We start from the raw sequence: 20,239 nt of genomic DNA, 5'->3' as shown, positions 1-20,239 counted from the left end.
TACAGAGGAACATCCTTCTTTCGGTTATAATGCTTGCTTCCCTCCTCTCACCTATCTACAGTCACCCCCCCCCCACCTCTGCAAGTAAATAGGGTTGGGTGGTAGGGTTGTTAGGAACAGCTGGAGAGTGAGTAGTGATTCAGAGATAATGGAGAGGGCCCTGCATATTACAAGAGATTTTAGAATAATTGGAAAAGTAGAATTCCCCCCCAAGAGTTTGTCCATGTGATTTGTAGTTTGATAAACCCTTTAAGATTTGGATCTGGGAGTGCAGCCCACCGGGATTCCAGAGGATTTAAGGCTGGGGTAGATGATGCAACAAATCATCTGCCATGTCATAAATGCAGAAGCATTTACCTCATTCATACCATTTCCCTAACTCCCTTGGCTCAGATCTGAGGCACTATTCTCATTTCTCACCTCTGCCAGGTTCTTGTGTTCCTGATGTGTGAGAGGAGGGGGCTGAAAACTATTCCTAAAGATCTCAGTTGTTAAATCACATGTGCTAGAAGGTCAAGGTTCCTGCTGTTTCTCCCCAGCAACTGACATTCAGAGCTATCCTACCTAGAATGCTGATGTTATATTTTGGCATCATGATAGTTGTAAAATTTCTGATGGTCTTACTGCATTGTTTATTGTATGCATTATACTGTTTTACTATATCTTTATAAACATTTTATAATCTTCCTTGAGTTTCAGCTACAAAAGCGGACCATAACTGAAGTAAAAAATAAATAAATAGCTAGCAGCCTTTGTTGTTATCCTTTATGAAGTTGTCTGTTCTACATATGACAGCCATAATCACCACAATCAGCAACAGTGAATTTGAGAAGTTTATACCTTGTGTGAAAATGTATTTTTTTTCCATTAATCAATTAAGTATCTTTTAGGATCTGTTTAGGTCAACCTAAAAATTCTACTTGCCAGCTAAACTGGGCTACACTACATATTTTCAAAAATATAATTTGAATTAAATGCAACTTTGGATTTTGCTTTTTTCATGAAATACTGTTCGGATGATTTTGTTCCTTCAGTTATACAGCTTGATAGGCCCAATGGCAGATGTTCCTAGATTCTTTTAGGAAAAAGACAGACCCATCTAGAGCTGATCAATCCTGTCACTAAATCAGATGTTTCTCATAGAGAGTAATACTTAGCTTTGTTACAAGTAGGAACTTACCTTCATATAATTCTTCATTTAACTAGCCACAATAGTCAACTGTATTCATATTTTTAGAAATGAATGACCAATAGACTTACCAATACAAATCAAGCCTGTGGAGTCTAGTTTGCTGCCAGATGAACATTCACAGATGAAAGAACCAAGATTGTTCCTGCAGGCACTATTGACACAAGGGCTGCTTTCACATTCATTTATATCTTTAATCCAGAAGGAAAAGACACTGTTAGACTTGCCATGTGTTTCTGGAAAATATTATGATGTATAAACCCTGCCATGAATCATTTTATGCCAGAATGTCTGGAAAATGTGTTCCCTGTTTTATTTTGTTTTTAAGTTAACCTAAATGTCTATAATTCAAAGAATGTAGGACAGGCAGCTTGCTTGAACACAAAAGGCTTTGCATAGTTTTAGAAGTGCTAATTAATTGGCTGCTTCACATAAGCTAGAAATTTCCAAGAACTTGGACTAAATTTTTTTCCAGAATCAAGTGTCTTGTGAGAAGTCAAAATTCATTTTAATGGAAGGCAATACATGCTCAGCTACAACATGTTGTGTCCAAACAAAGATCTTATTTGTTTCTGTCATTTATGGCTCCATAGTATTTTTGGAAAATTAAGAAAACACTGTCAGAAACTGAACTTAGCTACTAAAAAATGTAAACTATAATACTGTACATATTATTTTCATCTAACCCATACTCTGTTTTGCTTGCAACCAGGGCTTTTTTTGTAGCAGAAACTCCTTTGCATATTAGGCCACAAACCCCTGATGTAGCCAGTCCTCCTGATGTAGGCCCTGTACTAAGAGCCCTGTAAGCTCCTGGAGGATTGGCTACATCAGGGGGATGCAGCCTAAAGCGCAAAGAAGTTCTTGCTACAAAAAAAGCCCTGCTTGCATCCCCAAATGCCCCCTTTGCCCTTTACATTTTTTTAAACAGGTCCATCTGTGGATATAGGCACCACCTGACTAAATTAACCTTTCTTGAAAGAAAAAATAGCTTGAAAAGTGGCATCTTCTTGCTCAAAAACGTAATTCTTTAAAAATCAGTGTGCCTTTTTTAGTTTATCCTTTTAAATTCTGATATGAGACATATAGGCTTCCCAACCCTCCCGCCCTGGCGGGGGACCCCAGAATTTCCAGCCTCTTCCCCTGCTCCCCACAAAAATGGAAGCGGGGGGAGGGGGAAACGGCGCCAAAGAGCGTGGCGAGCCACCCATCTTGGAGCAGGCGACGCTGCTGAGCAGCTGCCGCCTCTTCTCCGTAGCTGCTCCTCCGAGATGGGCTCAGGCGTCGCCCGCTCCCTCCGCCTCTGAGGTGAAATCTGAGGTGAATTCTTGGGGGCTCAGGGCTGAATTTGTCAGGCGTGGTGTAGGCAGCCCTATGAATGGCAGGAGGGGACCTTTACAGGGGACGGTTGGTCAAGCGACTGTTTCCTCTTCCTTCCTGGGGAAGCGTCGGTGCCTCAGAGCCCGGTCGGGCCTTGGCGTTCTCGGAGCACCAATGCGCAGTGGACGCGGTCACTGGACAATGGTAAGACGTGAGCTTCTTCTCTCCTCTGAGGATGCCGATTCCTGGGCGGGGCTGCTCTCACCTTCCCTCGTCCGCTGCCCAAAGGCGAAATCTCCTGAAATCCCACTGCCTGGGTTTTTTTGGGGGGAGGGGGGCTTGCAGGCGGCTTTTCTGCCTCCCCACCCCAGTGTCTCCTGGCTCCACCCCCAAAGTCTCCTGGCTCCACCCCCAAAGTCCCCAGATATTTCTGGAATTGGACTTGGCAGCCCTAGAGACATAAATCAAATCAGAAGTATTAATTCAAAAAGAGAGGCTGGGTACAGATGGGCAGCTTGGGGGAGCAGCCTCCTGGTTCAGAAAAAAAGCTGGCATAGTCTGAGGTACCCAGGAGCGATCAGACAGTGTGCGCCCAAGAGGGACAGGCTGTACACACTCCAGAGGAGTAGTCAGGTCGCTTGAGCACATGGGAGGCGCTTCCCTGGTGCTTCCTGGCTGTTCAAACAGTCGGAAAAGGCAACAGGGAAGTGCTTTGGAGATTTTTAAGGTGGCAGAGAGACACCAGAGGATGACATAAGGGTGTGAGTGAAGCGGGACCAAGATGTGCTGTTTGAATTAGCGATTTAAATCTGGCTTTGGGGAGTTCCTGTGCTGGTCCAAATAAGTGGTCTGTATTCAGCCAGAGTTTCTATTGTGGCTCAGGAATGTATTGATAATTCTATAACCCATGAAGGAATAAAATTGATAGGAATACAATTTTTTCAAAAATAAAAATTTAAACACAACAGCTAGTTAGGTCAACAAAAATTGTTAAATTAACTGGATAAGTGCGTACTAGAATACAATAATAAACAAGAGGACTAGATTTAAAAACTGCCTTACTTATTATAAATAACTACTTTGGAACTATATCTAATAAGCTATAATACCCTGCCATCTCCACCCCAAGTATTTGTTTCTCCAGATATTTCTCCCATTTAATGTCTTCTAGGGTCATAAGCAGAGTGTTGTTAAACCATTTTTTGAATTAGATTTTTACATAAATAATTGGAAGCAGCCATAGAACAGCATGATCCCAGCACAAGCTGCACCAGTAAAGAAAAAATTTGGATGGGGCTCAGATGACTGAAGAATCAGACATCAAATTATGCTGGTAATGAAATGATGTTTAAACAACATTATGGATACACCATTAATACAACTTGGGACCAAGTGCCAAGCTAAAAGACACACTCAGCTGCATTTAGTTTGTCCTTGACAGTTTTCTTTTTCAAAATGCAACTATGCAGACTGCCATATAAAACAGAAGATGGGCATACTTCATCATTTCTCCCAAGCATTTTTTCACAAAAGATCACCCTGCTCAAGTTGTTTTCTTTCCTGTACTACAAAAAGGTACACACATCCATGTTTTCACTGTTCATACCTCACCTCAGAAATAACGCACTGTACTACTTCACAGAGACAGCAGATGCTATGGATTAAATAGGTTGAGAGGCATGCACTTGAATATACTGGAACCAGAAATAAAGTGGAAAGTAGCTGTTTTCAGTCAGCTCAGGGATGTCTGAAATAGCCCAAAGCACTCCCAAATTCCAGAAGTAACAAACATTTATCTTGGGATGGTTTATTTTCTTGAGTGTTTTGGTGGCATCTTCCTTCCTTTCAATATGAAAGGATAATTATTTGTATGGGAATACCTCTCTCAAAAAATAATGGCACTTTAAAATTTAAAAGGACTGGAGGACACCCCGCCCCCCGGCCGAAAACAGCTCATTTGCTAAGCATGGACTTAAAGGTTAGGTCTACTACCCACAGGAAATAATTGAGCCATGGTTAATAATGGTTTCATAATTTCTTAATGGAGGATGTGGGGTGGGGATGGGGATTGCTAAAATGTTCCTGAATATTTAGGATACCAAAAAGAAAAAAATTGTGAGAAATGTCCTGAAAATTTAAGTTTTTGATATGCATGCCCCTCACACTCCTAAATGCTAGGCCTCAAAACAACTAAGATTATTATGTACTGCCCACAAGTAGAGACAGATCACTTTTGTTCCATGGTAAGGAATGGGAAATGGGTAAGATATGAAGGTAGGACTAGAAAGTGAATACCCCAAGTAAAAATCCTACTATTTATTTTTTTATCAGAGCTTCCACACAACATGTAAACACAAGAATCTGACTGCATCAGCTGCCTTCAATTACGATGCTAGCTTGTTCTTTAGGTACATTTTTGTGTTCATTTCTCTGTTATCTGTCTACCTGTTTCAGTGTCTAGCTTGCTCTAGCTGAAAGACTTCCATATGGATAGTTTCAATTGATTGTCTTGTGATGTTTTTTTTAAAGATGTTTTGCAATATTTTAGCTATGCAAATCACTATGTTCTTCAGATTTTAAAAGAAAGGAGAATTATGGACTTTAGTATACTATATTTTTCGCTCCATAAGAAGCACTTTCCCTCCCCAAAAAAAGTGTGGGGGGGAAGTGTGTGCGTCTTATGGAGCGAATACTGCAAATGCCTGTTGCTTGGAGATTGGTCTTACGGTAATTTGCCCGCTGTTTGTCATGGCTGAAAGTCAAATGCTGGAACCGATCGATGTTGGAGAGGAGAGCTGCCACCCCCTACCCCCGCCTCCTCCTCCAGCACTGCCATTTCCCACCCCCCTCCCTTCCAAAGTGCACACAATGCCACCACCGAGCCTGGAGCATGCATGCAATGCACCCGCGCCGCGCACCTTCTCACCTCTGCAGCCCCAGACGGAGGAGGGATCGGGTCCCTCCTCTGCAGAAGCAAGCTGCAGGCTCGGGGCCCCTGCAAGAAGCTTCTTCCTCCAAACTGCAAAAGATCCCCGCGCCCTCAGGCCCTGGGAGCTCCCCCACCTCCCCGGGTCTACAGCAAATGGTCTACAGAAGAAGAAGTAGTAAAGTGTCAAATGGGCAATCAATGTGTATAGAGAAATACAAATGGATACGTGGGAGCACCTTTGGAAGAACTCGATGAAGATCTCAACTTGTCAGAGTATCAAAGAGAACTGTTTTAAAATGATGTACAGGTGGTATATGACTCCGAAAAAGCTGGCTAGGATGAGTAAGAAAATGTCGGATAGATGTTGGAAATGTAAAAAACGTGAAGGTTCTTTTTTTCACATGTGGTGGACTTGTGAAAAAGCGAAAGAATTTTGGAAGATGATACAACAAGAAATCTCCAAAATTTTGGGTTATGACTTTAAAGAAATTGCAGAGACTTTCCTGCTTGGATTACAATTAGAAAAATTTCCAAAGGTAGATAGGACTTAAATTTGGTCCTTGCTCTCAGCTGCTAGGACATTGTATGCGCAGCTGTGGAAACAAGAAAAAATACCAGAGAAATGGGACTGGATTGTGAAAGTTTTATCGTGGAGTGAGATGGATAAACTAACTAGAACTCTAAGCGATTATTATTTAGATATATTCAAAAAGGAGTGGAAGAAATTTAAAGGATATATGGAGAAAGAGTGGAATGTAAAAAGACATTGGACAATTTTTTAGTATTAATGAGAAAAAAAAATATTGAACTTTGATTGGTTAGTGGTACCTTTAGTATTGAACTTAATCTATAACTTTGGGGAAGTCAACATTGGTGGGAGGGGGGTTGAAATATCATATGGGTTAGTACAGAAAATTTATAATTAAGTTTTGTAACCATATGTTATCAATAAATTGTTAAAACACAAAAAACAGAAATCTTTCGAGGGAGCGAATAAACCTGGAAAATATTTGGCCTGGCAATTGAAAAAAAAGTAAAATTATTAATAAAATTGTGGCTGATGGAAGAGAGATGGTAGATCAAGAAGGAATAAAGAGAGAATTTTTTAAATATTATGCTAAACTATTTAAAGATGTTAAAGTAAAGAAGGAAAAGATGGAAGCGTATTTGCAGAAGATTAAAATAGCACCCTTAACTGATTATATGGAAAAAGTTTTGAATGACCCAATTGAAAAAATAGAAATAGAAGTAGCGATTAATGCAATGAAAATTGGAAAGGCACCTGGACCAGATGGATTTACGGCAATAAGAACATAAGAGAAGCCATGTTGGATCAGGCCAACGGCCCATCCAGTCCAACACTTTGTGTCACACAGTGGCAAAAAATTTTTTATATATACAAACACACTGTGGCTAATAGCCACTGATGGACCTGTGCTCCATATTTTTATCTAACCTCCTCTTGAAGGTGGCTATACTTGTGGCCGCCACCACCTCCTGTGGCAGTGAATTCCACATGTTAATCACCCTTTGGGTGAAGAAGTACTTCCTTTTATCCGTTTTAACCTTTCTGCTCAGCAATTTCATCGAATGCCCACGAGTTCTTGTATTGTGAGAAAAGGAGAAAAATACTTCTTTCTCTACTTTCTCCATACCATGCATTATCTTGTAAACCTCTATCATCTCACCCCGCAGTCGATGTTTCTCCAAGCTAAAGAGTCCCAAGCGTTTCAACCTTTCTTCATAGGGAAAGTGCTCCAGCCCTTTAATCATTCTAGTTGCCCTTTTCTGGACTTTCTCCAATGCTATAATATCCTTTTTGAGGTGTGGCGACCAGAACTGCACACAGTACTCCAAATGAGACCGCACCATCGATTTATACAGGGGCATTTTTAAAAAAAACTTTTAAAGAAGAATACCGAAACTTCAAAAATTAATAAATGTGATAAGAATAAATGGAAAAATACCAAATACATGGAAGGAAGCAGTAATTTTGTTGATTCCAAAGGAAGATAGAGATGTCACTAATGTAAAGAACTATAGACCAATCTCATTATTAAACAATGATTATAAGATATACAGAAGAATCTTAGCAGAACGGCTTAAACAAGACCAAGTAAGACCAAGTGGGTTTTCTCCCTAAAAGGCAAATAAGAGACAATATTAGAACTGTTGTAAATATTGTAGAATACTATGAAAGACATCCAGAGAAGGAAGTTGCATTATTCATTTTGCTGAGAATAATGTATTTGTTTCAAAATATTCCAATTGTGAAAGACAGTAAACAATTTAATAAATGGCAAAGATTTCAGAATTTGTATGGGCCGGGAAAAAACCAAGGATTAAAATGAAAGTTTTAACAGATGCTAAAGAAAGAGGAGGATTTCAACTACCAGATTTAAGATTATATCATGAAGCAGTTTTTCTAGTGTGGATAAAAGATTGGGTGATGCTGTTCAATAAAAAACTTTTAACGTTGGAAGATCATGGAAATAAATTCGGCTGGCACGCTTATATATACTATGGAAATAAAAAGTTGGATTTTTTTTCCTCACCATTCTATAAGAAATAATCTACTAAATATTTGGATGAAGTACAAGAAATATGGCAATGAGAGAAAACCACTATGGATAGTGCAGCAGAAGTAATAAGAATAACAGCTGAGACAGGAGAGGATAAAGGGATGTCATATAATCAATTACTAAAAATACAAAGCGGTAAAATAGAATTGAAAACTGCTGAAGAGTTGAATAATAAATATGATTGGTTTCAAATGCAACAAATAAAAAGTTTGGTGGAAAGCGATGTTAAAACTGAAGGAATAAGATGAGAACAAACAGAAATGGAAAAAGTTCTGCTTGGAGATAATGAAAAATTAATTTAGAAAATCTATAAATTACTTTTAAATGGTCTACGGATGATGAAGTAGTGAAATCTCAAATGATTAAGTGGGCGATTAATGTAAATAAAGAAATACAGATGGACACATGGGAATATTTGTGGAAGAACTCTATGAAACTCTCAACATGTCAGAGTATTAAAGAAAATTGTTTTAAGATGATGTTCAGATGGTATATGACTCCTAAAAAGTTGGCAAAGATGAACAATAAGATGCCAGATAGATGTTGGAAATGTAAAAAATATGAAGGTTCTTTCTACCACATGTGGTGGACTTGTGAAAGAGCGAAAAAGTATTGGCAGATGATTCAACAAGAGATTTCTAAGATCTTGGGATACGAATTTAACAAAGTTGCAGAGACTTTTCTGTTGGGATTACAAATGGAAAAATTTCCAAAAGAAGATAGAACTTTAATCTGGTACTTGCTCTCAGCTGCTAGGACATTGTATGCGCAGTTGTGGAAGCAAGAAAAAATACCAGAGAAATGGGATTGGATTGTAAAAGTTATGACATGGAGTGAAATGGACAAGTTAACAAGAACCTTAAGAGACTATGATTTAGAAGTATTTAAGATGGAGTGGAAAAAGTTCAGAAGATACGTAGAAAAAGAGTGGAAAATAAAAGGATATTGGACGATTTGTGATAATGACTAAGTATACGAGAGAGGAGGATATTAATTTTGGTTCTTATTAATTAAGGGTACCTTTAATATTAAGATTTTAAGTATATAACACCGGTGGGGGTCAAGTAACGGGGGGAGGGGTGGGTAGAAAGTAATATATGGGATAGATAAAAAAGTAATTATTAATGATGTAAGAAATTGAAATTTATTACCATATGTTACTAATAAAATTATTTGAAACAAATGTATTCCTTTTCTTTTCTAATGGCAAACTATAATGATGTTACAGCCTCTTGTGTAACTATGCCCTATATTTAAACCCCAAACTAACAAAGCCAGAATGTTACCTAGATTTATGGCACTTCACACCTGACCTATGACATCAATCTGCTTTTTATCACCCTCCATTGTTTTTTCAACAACATTAACTAACAAACACAGACCCCAATTTGTGATTCTTTTAATTTGCTAAAAACATTCCCATGATTCTACATACTAACTCACTGCCCATTTATATTAAGAGCTGCTGCTTGCCATCCAATTTTGTCTGATGAAATTTCCTTAGAGCATACAAAAGCTTACATTCTGAATAAAACTTAGTTGGTCTTAAAGATGCAATTTGTCTACTGCTTTGTTCTATTGCTTCAGACCAACACAGCTGCCCACTTGGATCTATGTGGTAAACTGTTATCACTGTGTTGCTGTATTGCATATGCTAAAAGTGAAGAGACTTTGGGTAAAAGAAGCCTAATTTCATATGTATTCTGATGTGACCTGAAAAGATACTTGGTCATAAGGTAAAATACTACATCATTGTGAATCAGAGGAAAGGCACCAAATTGCATGCAAGGGATTACTTTAAAAAGTAATTTTTAAGATCAGTATCATAATACCTTTATATAAGTCTATGGAGTACCAATAGTTGGAAAACTGTGTAAATATATGGCTCAGGAAGGATTTCAGTGCTCTGAGGACATTGTAGAAAAAAGAACCAGAATGATCAAGACAGTAATTAATTAGGAGATCACAAAATAGGGGTTTATCAAATTATTCGTGGTATGCAGAAAGTAATCAGAGAAAACACTTTCTCCCTATCGCACAATGGTATAATGAGAATGATTCAGGAGACATAACAGAGAGTAACTACAACTTTACTCAAAATTTAGTTAATTTACAAAGGTTTGTTGGAGGATCGTCATTTTCATGAACCTCAAACCATAAACCTCAATAAACCTCCATTGGACAAACCAGTTTGTGGTTTATCTGATTTGGGAGTTCAGCCCATCCTGAGTGTACTCCCAGAGTGAGCTCCGAAGGCCTATAAAGGCCTTCAGAGCTAATTCTTGAAGTTCAGTCAGGCCAGCCCAACTCAGAGGTGGACTCTGAAGGCATTTAAATGCCTTTAGACTTCACTCAGGTCAGGCCACGGGGCCAGTGGGGGGCTCTGAGGGCATTTAAATTCCTTTTGGAATTCACTTTGGGTTGGGTTCCGAAAGCATTTAAATGCCTTCGGAGCCCACACAAACCGAGCCTCCATGGAGAATTTGTGGAAGGCACACTTTCCTGAACCTCCAGTTAGGAAATCACAAACCAGCATGGTTGTGCTTGAACTGGGATTCATTTGTGGGTTTGTGCCCATAAAACCTCTATCTCTATTTTTTTAAAAAGCTGTTGATATTACATTAAAAACAAAGCTGTTGATGATAGGGCAAATGATAGGAAGACTGTTGCCTCCATGCCCAGTTTAGATATGGATGTTGGATTGGATAACTTGTTGGCTCTTCTAGCAAGGTTATTCTTATGTTGAAATTCCTGTGGATTTTAGGTGGTACATAAAGCAGCATAGATTTTCCTGTATTTCCATACAGTGTGAAATGTTTAGCCAAGATGCTACAGCTTAAAAAGCCAGGTCTAGATTATCTGGGGTTCAGCCAGACTGGCCACTCATCAATAGATTGAGCTGGGTGTCATCTGCATATTGGTGACATCCCAGCCCATACCTCCTGACAATATGAGCAAGGGGCACATCAGGGACAAAACTGCACCCTGTGGCATACCACATATAAGTGGATGTCTTCGGGGTGATTCTTCCCCTTTCACCACCCTTTATCCCTGACCTTGGAGAAAAGAGGCCATCCATTGCAAGGCAGACCCCTGGATCCTCACGTTGGCGAGGCGGCTAGATAGTAGCTGATGGTCAACTGTGTCAAATGTGGCTGACAGCATTGCAGAGCCACCCCAATCCAGATGTCGCATGAGGTCATCTATGAGGGCGACCAGAACTGTCTCTGTCCCATGACCTGGCCGAAAGCTGGACTGGAATGGATCCAGTGTGGAAGTATTATCCAGGAATCCCTGTAGCTGAATCACCACTATCTGCTCTATGACCTTACCCAGAAAGGGAAAGTTCGACACTGGCCGATAGTTTGCCAATACGGCTGGGTCTGCAGATGGTATTTTCAAGAGGGGACGAACCACAGCCTCTTTAAGAGGTGTTGGAAAGATCCCTTCTAACAGGGATCTGTTGATAATAGCCTGCAATGGTGAGTACATCGCCACTGTCTCTCTAGTCGTCTTAATCGCCATTTCATCGATCGCTGCTCCGGGCTATACCACTACATGGATTGTGAACAGGAATGAAGAGAGCATCGTGGAGAGATCTCGTCAATGGCTGCAGAGAGCTGGCCATTCCAGATTTCTGCCAGCTCATGCAACAAGTCACCAGAGGGCCAGGGATCCCACAAATCCATTTGAAACCACATAGCATCCATCTGGCTTTGTAGGCAAGCCAAAACTTGCTCATCGCCTAAACAGGGTAGAGTTGAAGAATCCACACAGGCGTTTAGGGCATAGTGGTCAGACCATGGCACTGCATTAGCAGAAATCTGAACCAGTACAGCTCCCACCGCAAATATCAGGTCTAACGTGTGTCTGGCTTGATGCGTGGACATTGTTACATATTGGGAGAGTCCGAGTGCTGCCACAGAAGACACTAGGTCCGTCGCCCGAGTGGAGGCTGTGTCCTCAGCATGGAAATTGAAGTCACCCAGTACAATAAGTCGAGGGTGCTCCAGTGCCCAGCCTGCTACAGCCTCCATCAGGGATGGTAAGACACTGCCTGGTGCATTAGGCAGACAGTACACCAGCCAGATTGCCAAACTCTCCCCAACATCCCACATCAATCTGGAACACTCTATGCCCATGATCTTTGGAGGCAGGAGCGCCCAAAAGGAGCAAGCCTCTCATATGAAGGCCACCCCCCCCGCCTACTAGTCTGTGTTTGGTGAAGAACAGAGAACCCAGATGAAGCTATTTGGGAGAGAGCTACCATCTCCGCATCTTGCACCCAGGTCTCCGTCACGCAAGCCAGATCCATGTCCTGCCTAATTAAAAAAATCCTGCAGGACTGTGGTCTTATTGTTTATGGACCTGGCGTTGCACAACACCAAGGACAGAGGCGAGCTATTTTAATCTTCTGCAAATACGCTTCCATCTTTTCCTTCTTTACTTTAACACCTTTAAATAGTTTAGCATAATATTTAAAAAATTCTCTCTTTATTCCTTCTTGATCTACCATCTCTCTTCCATCAGCCACAGTTTTATTAATAATTTTACTTTCTCTCTTTTTATAAGTGGAAGTCTGAGATTTTATAAGTAGAAGTCTGAGATTACCATGGATAGGAAATCCAAGTCTGGAAATAGGCAGACTCCATCTGGAGTGAAGGAGACGTGGGGTGGGTCACAGTGGAGGGCTCTGAGTTTTCCTACTCTCCAGGATGAGGTAATCGTCACCAGGACTGCCGTCATCCAGGCCAGCAGCTGAAGGAAGCATGTGGCCATAGGCTCTAAGGGACTGAGAGTTAAGGGGTTGAGCACCAGTGGTAAGTCCCATGAAGTGGCTGGACATCTGCTCGTGAGAGAAAGGTGAGCAAGACCCTTCAAAAATCCCTTGGTAGATGGGTGAGCAAAAATTGAAAACCCTTCTACAGGTTCATGTAATGCTGAGATAACAGCAAGGTACACTCGAAGTGATGAGAAGGCCAGTCCCTTGTCAAATAGGGAAAGGAGAAAACTGAACACAATAATTAACGGTGACCCCTTAAGGGAACTATGTGCAGAGTCCTAGTATTGGCTAAAGGCATTCCACTTGAGCGTATAGGACTTCCTAGTGGAAGGTCATCTGCTATTTAGCATAACATGCTCTATTCGGTTCTGAATGGTTGTCACCTCAACTGCTGCGCCATGAGCTTCAAATGTGATACGTTGTGGTGGAGAAGGCGCCCTCTGTGCACCAACAGAAGGTCAGGTTCAGTGGGAAGCAGTGGAACATTTGGCTGGACAGTTGGAGGAGGGACGGAAACCAAGGTTGCCTTGGCCAGCAAAGGGTGATCAGAATTCTGGCAGGTTTCTGTACCTGTATCTTGGCTGTGACTCTGGTCAAGAGTGGCATGGAGGGAAACAAGAATAGGTGCTTTCTGTGCAATGGGTAGAGTAGGTCATCTACCAGTGAAGCTGGGTTGTATCCCCCTCTGAAGCAGAACCTCTGACATTTCTTGTTGTCTCTGACAGAGAAAACATCTATGTCCGGGTGACCCCACCTCTTAAAAAGGGGCTTGAGGTACTTCCAGTTGATTTCCCACTCATGGAAACAGGAGTTCCCCCTGCTCAGAGCATCCGCTGTGGTGTTCTGGATACCTGGAAGGTGAGTGGTTACCGGGTGTGTATCCCAGTGGAGGCAGTCCTCCCATATATTGAGAGATAGTTGGAAGAGGCTTCGTGAGACTGTGCCCCCTATTTGTTCATATAATAGAGTACTGTGGTGTTGTCCATCAGGAAGGACACCACCTGACCACTGAGAAGGCTGTGAAGGAGCAAAGAGCATACTTGATCGCTAGGCACTTGATATGGTGGTTCAATAGATGAGGTTCCCAAGGGGTTCCTACGCAGAGGTTGCTGAGATGGGCTACCCAGCCCCAGACGGAGGCATCCATAGTGAGGGAGCAGGAAGTTGAAACAGTGCTCCTCTTGTGAGGTTGTGTTCTTGCTTCCACCAAGTGAGGGAATTCAGCATATCCGGGGGTAGAATCAACCATCGAGACTGAAGATGTCGGGTGGGTTTGAAGGTCCATATGAACCACAGCTGCAGCAGCCTCATGCGAAGGCAGGCATGGAGAAGCACCACTGTGGTTGCTGCCATGAGGCCCAGCAAGCATTGTATCTGTAGTGCCGAGACATCGCCCTGGCTGCGGATAGTGGTGATGAATGCAATCAGAGTGTGTACCCTATCGTGGGGGAGAAATACTCTGCACACGTGGGAATCTAGAATCGCCCCAATGAATTGCACTCGAGTAGATGGAATGAGATGAGACTAATGGATATTGACCTGGAGCCCCAAGTCATTGAGAAGAGACATTATGATGGCTAAGTTGTGTTGCAGAATGGCAGCTGAGGATGCCACCACCAGCCAATTGTCTATGTATGGGAAAATTAGGATACCTTTCAGAAAAAGGTATGCTGCAATGACCACTATAGTTTTTGTGAAAATGCGGGGAGTGGTTGAGATGCCAAATGGAAGTGCCTTGTACTGAAAATGGAGGTTCCCTATGACAAATTGAAGGTACGGGTGAGACTGTGGATGGATTGTCAGGTGTAAGTATGCATCCCTCAGGTCCAGTGTTGCCATCCAGGCATCCTCCCACAGGAGGGGATGGATGTGTTCCAGCAATGTCATACAGAATTTTTTGTAAACTATGAACTGGTTGAGGTCTTTGAGATTTAGGATGGGTTGGAGACCCCCATCCTTCTTGGGAATGGTAAAATATCGGGAATAGAACCTAGAAAGGTAGGGGGTTGGGTAAACGTGTTTGATGGCATTGCAAGAAGATTGTTTACTTCCTGCAGGAGAATGTCAGATGAAGGGGTTGACATGAGGGTGGAGAAATTTCAAAGAACTCGATCCTGTAGCCCTGCTCTATAATGGACAGGACCCACTTGTTGGAAGTTATCCTTCTCCATGTAGGTAAGTAGGGGTGGAGGCGGGTGGGATGGATTGATGATAGGATTGTCTAGGGGGAGTCAAAGTCCCTGCTTGGATGTTTGCTCCCTTTGGTCTTGGATTGTTGTTGCTGAGAGGAGAACTTATGTTTGTTCCCATAGGAGGGTCTAGAGTGGCTCTGTTGAGAGCATTGAGACCAGGTTTGCTCTGCGGAGGATTTGGAGAATGATTTCTTTGGCCAATTCTTGGATCAAGACTTCTGTTTGGGTCGGGAAGAAGTTGAGACTCCCAGGTTCCTAGATGTCTTGATGCTTTTATCCAGGTCCTAGAGGATGTGTCTGTAGTAGAGCTGAATAGACTGTCCTGGGGTAAGGCTGATGCATAGCCATGCATGGCAGTGGAGCATCATGGCCAGGGTCAGTGTTTTGGCAAATACATCCAGTAAATGTTTCGCTACATTCACCTGGTGTTTCCCTACCAGCATGCCCCTCCTCCTTTTGGAGGCACTTGATTTCCAGTGCTTTGTCATCAGATAGAGATGATAGAATATCAGTCATTTTCTGCCAGAAGGCATACTGATAGCAGGCCATGCATGTCTCGTGGTTAGTTGTTTTAATCCACAAAGCTCCAGCTGAGTATACTTTGCAACCTATGGAGTCAAGTTTCTTCCTTTCCCTGTCAGGAGGGGTGGAGTGTGTGCATTTACTCTTCAACGAAGAAGATACCATGACTGAATTAGATCTTGGGTGGTTGAAAAGGAATCCCACATCTGTCTCCTGGGTTTTGTACATGTGATCTGTATGGCAGGTGGTGATTGGGGTGGAAGCTGGCTTGGGCCATGGGGTTTTTGCTGCTTGGAGGACAGAGGTCATGGGTAATACCACCAGTGTGGATGCATCTCTCTGTACTATGTCGAAGGCTGTGTCTGTGGTGTGATGGGTAGCAACAGTGAGTGTGCCATCCGCTTAACAAAATCTCCATAGGTCCTGAGGTCTTCCGAGGGAGATATGGGAGAATCTCCCCCAAGCTGTTGAGGGGGAGAGGGTTCCGCATCAGAATCCTAATGGTCCAGCTGGTCGGAGTCGGCTTCGGAACGAGATGAGGTGTCCTGTTCTGAAAGGTGATGTGGAAGATCAGGAGTCTTTGGTCTCGATAGTCAAGGTGGAGGAAGGGTGCGCTTCGGAGTTGAACCGACTGGTTTCCCCACTGGGTGCTTTGGTGCTGGAGGGTCTTGGATGCGATGGGTGACGCAATGACATGAGTGGCAAGATGCCACCAAGTGGGTGTCCCAGTCCAGCGGAGGGTGGTGGAACCATAGAAGGAAGGATGGCATTGGGTAAGCTCCATAGAGATATTGCCATTGTCTCTGATCCCAAGTTATCGAGGGTAAACCACGATCATCCAGGAGCTTTGTATGGAGTTCTCAATCGGTGTGGGCTGTCGAGGCAGAGGAGGTGGAGAGGCATCCCCGTGATCTAGTGGATTTAGTCAAGTCAGAGGGATTTAGTCAAGCTCGATGTTCAATGACAGGGAGTGAGAAGTCTGCTAGGTCAGATCAATCTTGAAATCCGAGGCTGTGTCTTGGGTCAGTTTTTGTAGAGGTGAATGGCAAATCAGCAAGGCAAGTAGTTTCAGCAGTGGGACCTTGCCCTGCTCCGCTACCCGTAGAGGAGTAGATGGTTGTTCCAGGTGTTCTCGAGGAGTTTTAAGAGAGTTTTTATGTTTTTTCTCTTTGTCCCCCCTGTGCTCTTTACCCTCCCTGCATTTCTTAGCAGGAGTGGAAGTATTCAAATCAGATGCTGGGGTCGGGCGTTTCAGCACTGACCAGTCGGCATCAGATCAAGCTGGAGTGATGGGAGTCGAAATGGATGCTGTTGATGTCAATGCATGACCCAAGTTGGTCTGGGACTGTGTATTTGGAGCGATGAGCGCCTATTCTAAAAGAGCTGTGCGGAGTCTGGCAGCACGATTTTTCCGGGTCTGTATAGAGAAATTAGCACAATGTGTGCAGATCTCTGTCCAGTGACCCTCCCTGAGGCAGAGCAAGTAAAGGTTGTGGCTGTCGGGTGGAAGAAGTTTACTTCCACACCTCTTGCAGTGTTTAAAACACCCACAAAGTCTTTCCATACGCTGCTCAGTGCAGGGTCCTCAATTCCCAAGGGAAAGGGTGGGGGTCCCCTTCCCGTGGGGGAAGGGGGGTAGAGAAAAACTCACACACTGCGAAGTCCATTTGTTTTGCAGGTCGAGAATGAAGAGGAAAAATGCGAAGAAGCAGTTGAAAACTGACGACAAAGTAAGTACTGATGAGGAACGGAAGATTCTATCCATGCAGCGGTCAGAAAGAACTGGGGGGATCCATGTGCCTGTTTCAGTGGGCATGCACGGTGGAGGTGCTGTGCATGCCAACTGGGAAGGGCACAAAAATCCTCTTTCCTAGGATTTAGAAGTACCGATTGGGATCGCCGCAGGCGCACTATATACCATCAGTGTCAAGCACAGAGACTACAAAGATCATGCCCAAGTTCCAATTGAGATTTTGAATGCCCCCAGAATCTTTTGGTTGTTGTAGATTTTCCAGGCTGTGTGGCCATGGTCTTGGCATTGTGAGACCTGACATTTCACCAGCAACTGTGACTGACATCCTCAGAGGTGTAACCCAGAAAACTGGAGTTCTCTCAGTGTCTTGGAATGTTTCTTCATAAATTTTCCAATCTGACATCGGAGCCAGAACACCTGGAAACTGGCACCTCCACCGTGCATGCCCTCTGAAACAGGCACGTGGATCCCCCCAGTTCTTTCTGACTGCTGCATGGATAGGATCTTCTGTTCCTCATTGGTACTTAATTTGTCGTCAGTGTGAGCAATCGTGTCTACTGCATGTATGGAAACCATCTTGTGACAAATATAAGGGAGGTTACCGCTGTGGTAGGTAGCTGTGGTCCCAGGACCCTCACTTCAGCAGGTACAAACCTACAAACAGTGTTCAGATCCACCAGAAAAATACATCAGATGCTACGATCAGCAAAAGACAGAAGAGACCCCTCACTTCTGCAGGAGTATACCGCATACCCTGCAGCTGTGGACAAGTTTAAATCAGGACCACACAAAGTAGCATCCAGACAAGAATATAAGAACATGAAAGACACTGCAGACTTGGCCAACCTGAAAAATGAGCAGTGGCTTTACATAGCCTAACTCAAACAGGGCACAGTATCTTATTGTAATACACTGTAATGCTGGACAACACATCCAGTTACTATGTTAGATTACAGAGAAGCCATTGAAATCCAGAAACAATTTCAACAGGAAGGAAGAAAATTTAAAAATGAATAAATAAAACACAAAATGCCCAATGCAGGGGTGTCAAACTCATTTGTTAGGAGGGCCGGATCTGACATAAATTGGACTTTGTGGGGCTGAGTCATTACATTTCCTAAAATGTTATGCCAGATAGCAGAGATATAGACTTTATAGAGGACACAGGCCAACACAATTAAATATATTAATTTTTAACTTAAAATACAAACTTGCTTAAAAGTCTTGCGATATTTTGTTTAAAATAAAGGAGGGATAGTGGGATTTTGCAATGCAATTTTTAAACTAAAACATCAAGAAGAAGCACAAAGATCACAGCAGAAACTTTAAAAAATAAAATGCTCTCAGCCTGGGAAAACATGAAATGGCAAGGCATTGCAAGATTCTCTCCCCCCCTCCCCCACAATCTACTCAGGTTAGCAATGGCTCTCCAGTGTCATATCCCCCTTTGGCTGTGGGTTACCAAGTTAGAGTACTCACTAGGCACTAGTTTTTACTCTACGGAGAATAGACAAAGCTGGCTCCAGGCATTTGCAATGACACAATTCCAGGAAGCTTTAGCTGGCCATAGGAATACTGGGAAGTTCCTCTCCATTGAAACACATAGGGCGTTTTCTCACAGAGCTTACCACGGAGCGACGTCCCTCTTCACCCTGCAGCGTCTGCGCGGATTTCCCACCAACTGCTCCGCAGAACCAGGAAGTGCCGGGCCTTTTGCGTCGCAAATGTAAACCACTAAAAACCAGTTTATGTTAGCGACGCAAAAGTCGCGGCTCTTCCTGGTTCTGCGGAGCAGTTGGTGGGAAATCCGCGCAGACACTGCGCAGTGAAGAGGGACGTTGCTCCGTGGTAAGCTCTGTGGGAAAACACCCATAGACAAAGTTGCAAAGAAAACCTGGAGTGGATTTTGTGTTCATATCTGCTCTGCCCAGAAGCCAGAGTGGGAAATCCATTCCAAATTTTCTTTGTAGCTTTGCTTTCAGCTTTAGCCTCTGCCCTCTGCAAAGAGAAGGCAGAGGGAGCTGGGAACTTCGTCACAGCCTTCGGAGCTTCACAGGGTGAGGACAGTAGGGGGCAGGGGGGAGAAGAGAGACCCATGGGCCTGATTGAAGCCCTCTGTGAGCAGGTTTGCTCCATGGGCTGCATGTTTGACACCCCTGCCCTACAGCTTACAACAGCACTACAGATAACATCAGGGCCAGATTAACAATTAGGCAAAGGAGGCACTCGCCTATGGGCCCCCATGCCTTTAGGGGCCCCGGGGCCAGCTTTACCCCACCCCAGTTTCCCCTGGCGGCTAGTTTGCCTCTTTCTCTATCAGCCCCTTCCCCTCAGCTTGCCTGTTTTGCCTCCTCCCCATAGCCTCCCCCTTCGTCTGCCTGCCCCTCACTCCCCGTCACTTCCCTCGTTGTTGCTTTGCTGTTTGTCCGCTTCCCTCTTCACCTGAAACCTCCCCGTTGTTTCCTTCTTTGTCTGCCTGCCCTGCATCCTCCCCATCTGCCGGCCCAGCCCCAGGGAAACCCATCTCTGGAGCGAGAGAAAACTGCTTCTGCGCTTGCTGGGCTTGCAAGGCACTTTCAGCTGAGTCAGGCTGGGAGGAAAGGGAAGCCGTTGCAAAACTTCATCTGGGCTCTGGTTGAGTGGTGAGCAGCGGGCACAGGACACTTCCCCCCCCAGCAGAAATCCAAATTGCCTGCAGCAAAAAAACATGAGAAAGCCAGCCAGGCAAACCAGCTCTGTCAGCTTGCCTGCCCTTCAGCAGCTCCTCAGCCCCTCTTCTGCATCTGGCAGCGCCAGGCCAGCCAACACTTTAACTCCTGGAAGGAGCTGAGGGCTGCTTTTGCTACAGGCTCAGCCCTGTTGCCAGAAATTTCTGGGTGGTGGGGCCAGGGCATAAATTTTTTTTTTGGGGGGGGCCATGGAGGCTTGGCTGTTTTTTCCAGCGGCCAGTTGCCCAGCCCCAGCTCGCT

At 43.6% G+C, this 20,239-nt stretch overlaps 1 protein-coding gene across 2 annotated transcripts in view; it reads right to left on the bottom strand.

Annotated features, from left to right (window-relative positions):
* LOC132590489 (fibrillin-2-like) overlaps positions 1 to 20,239 on the bottom strand; it is a 314,238-nt gene that overhangs the window by 141,161 nt on the left and 152,838 nt on the right. For both annotated transcript variants that reach the window (XR_009556697.1, XM_060263396.1), the window contains exon 15: positions 1,261 to 1,380. Coding sequence is in view for 1 of the 2 variants with exons in the window: in XM_060263396.1 (XP_060119379.1) it covers positions 1,261 to 1,380 (120 nt within the window). In the remaining variant the exon portion in view is untranslated. The remainder of the gene's footprint in view (positions 1 to 1,260; positions 1,381 to 20,239) is intronic.

This window comes from Heteronotia binoei, unplaced genomic scaffold (genome assembly GCF_032191835.1).
Source record: "Heteronotia binoei isolate CCM8104 ecotype False Entrance Well unplaced genomic scaffold, APGP_CSIRO_Hbin_v1 ptg000047l___fragment_1, whole genome shotgun sequence".
Taxonomy (NCBI): Eukaryota; Metazoa; Chordata; class Lepidosauria; order Squamata; family Gekkonidae; genus Heteronotia; species Heteronotia binoei.
The sequence above is the reverse complement of the archived record's forward strand: the minus strand, read 5'-3'. Positions and strand labels throughout refer to the sequence as shown.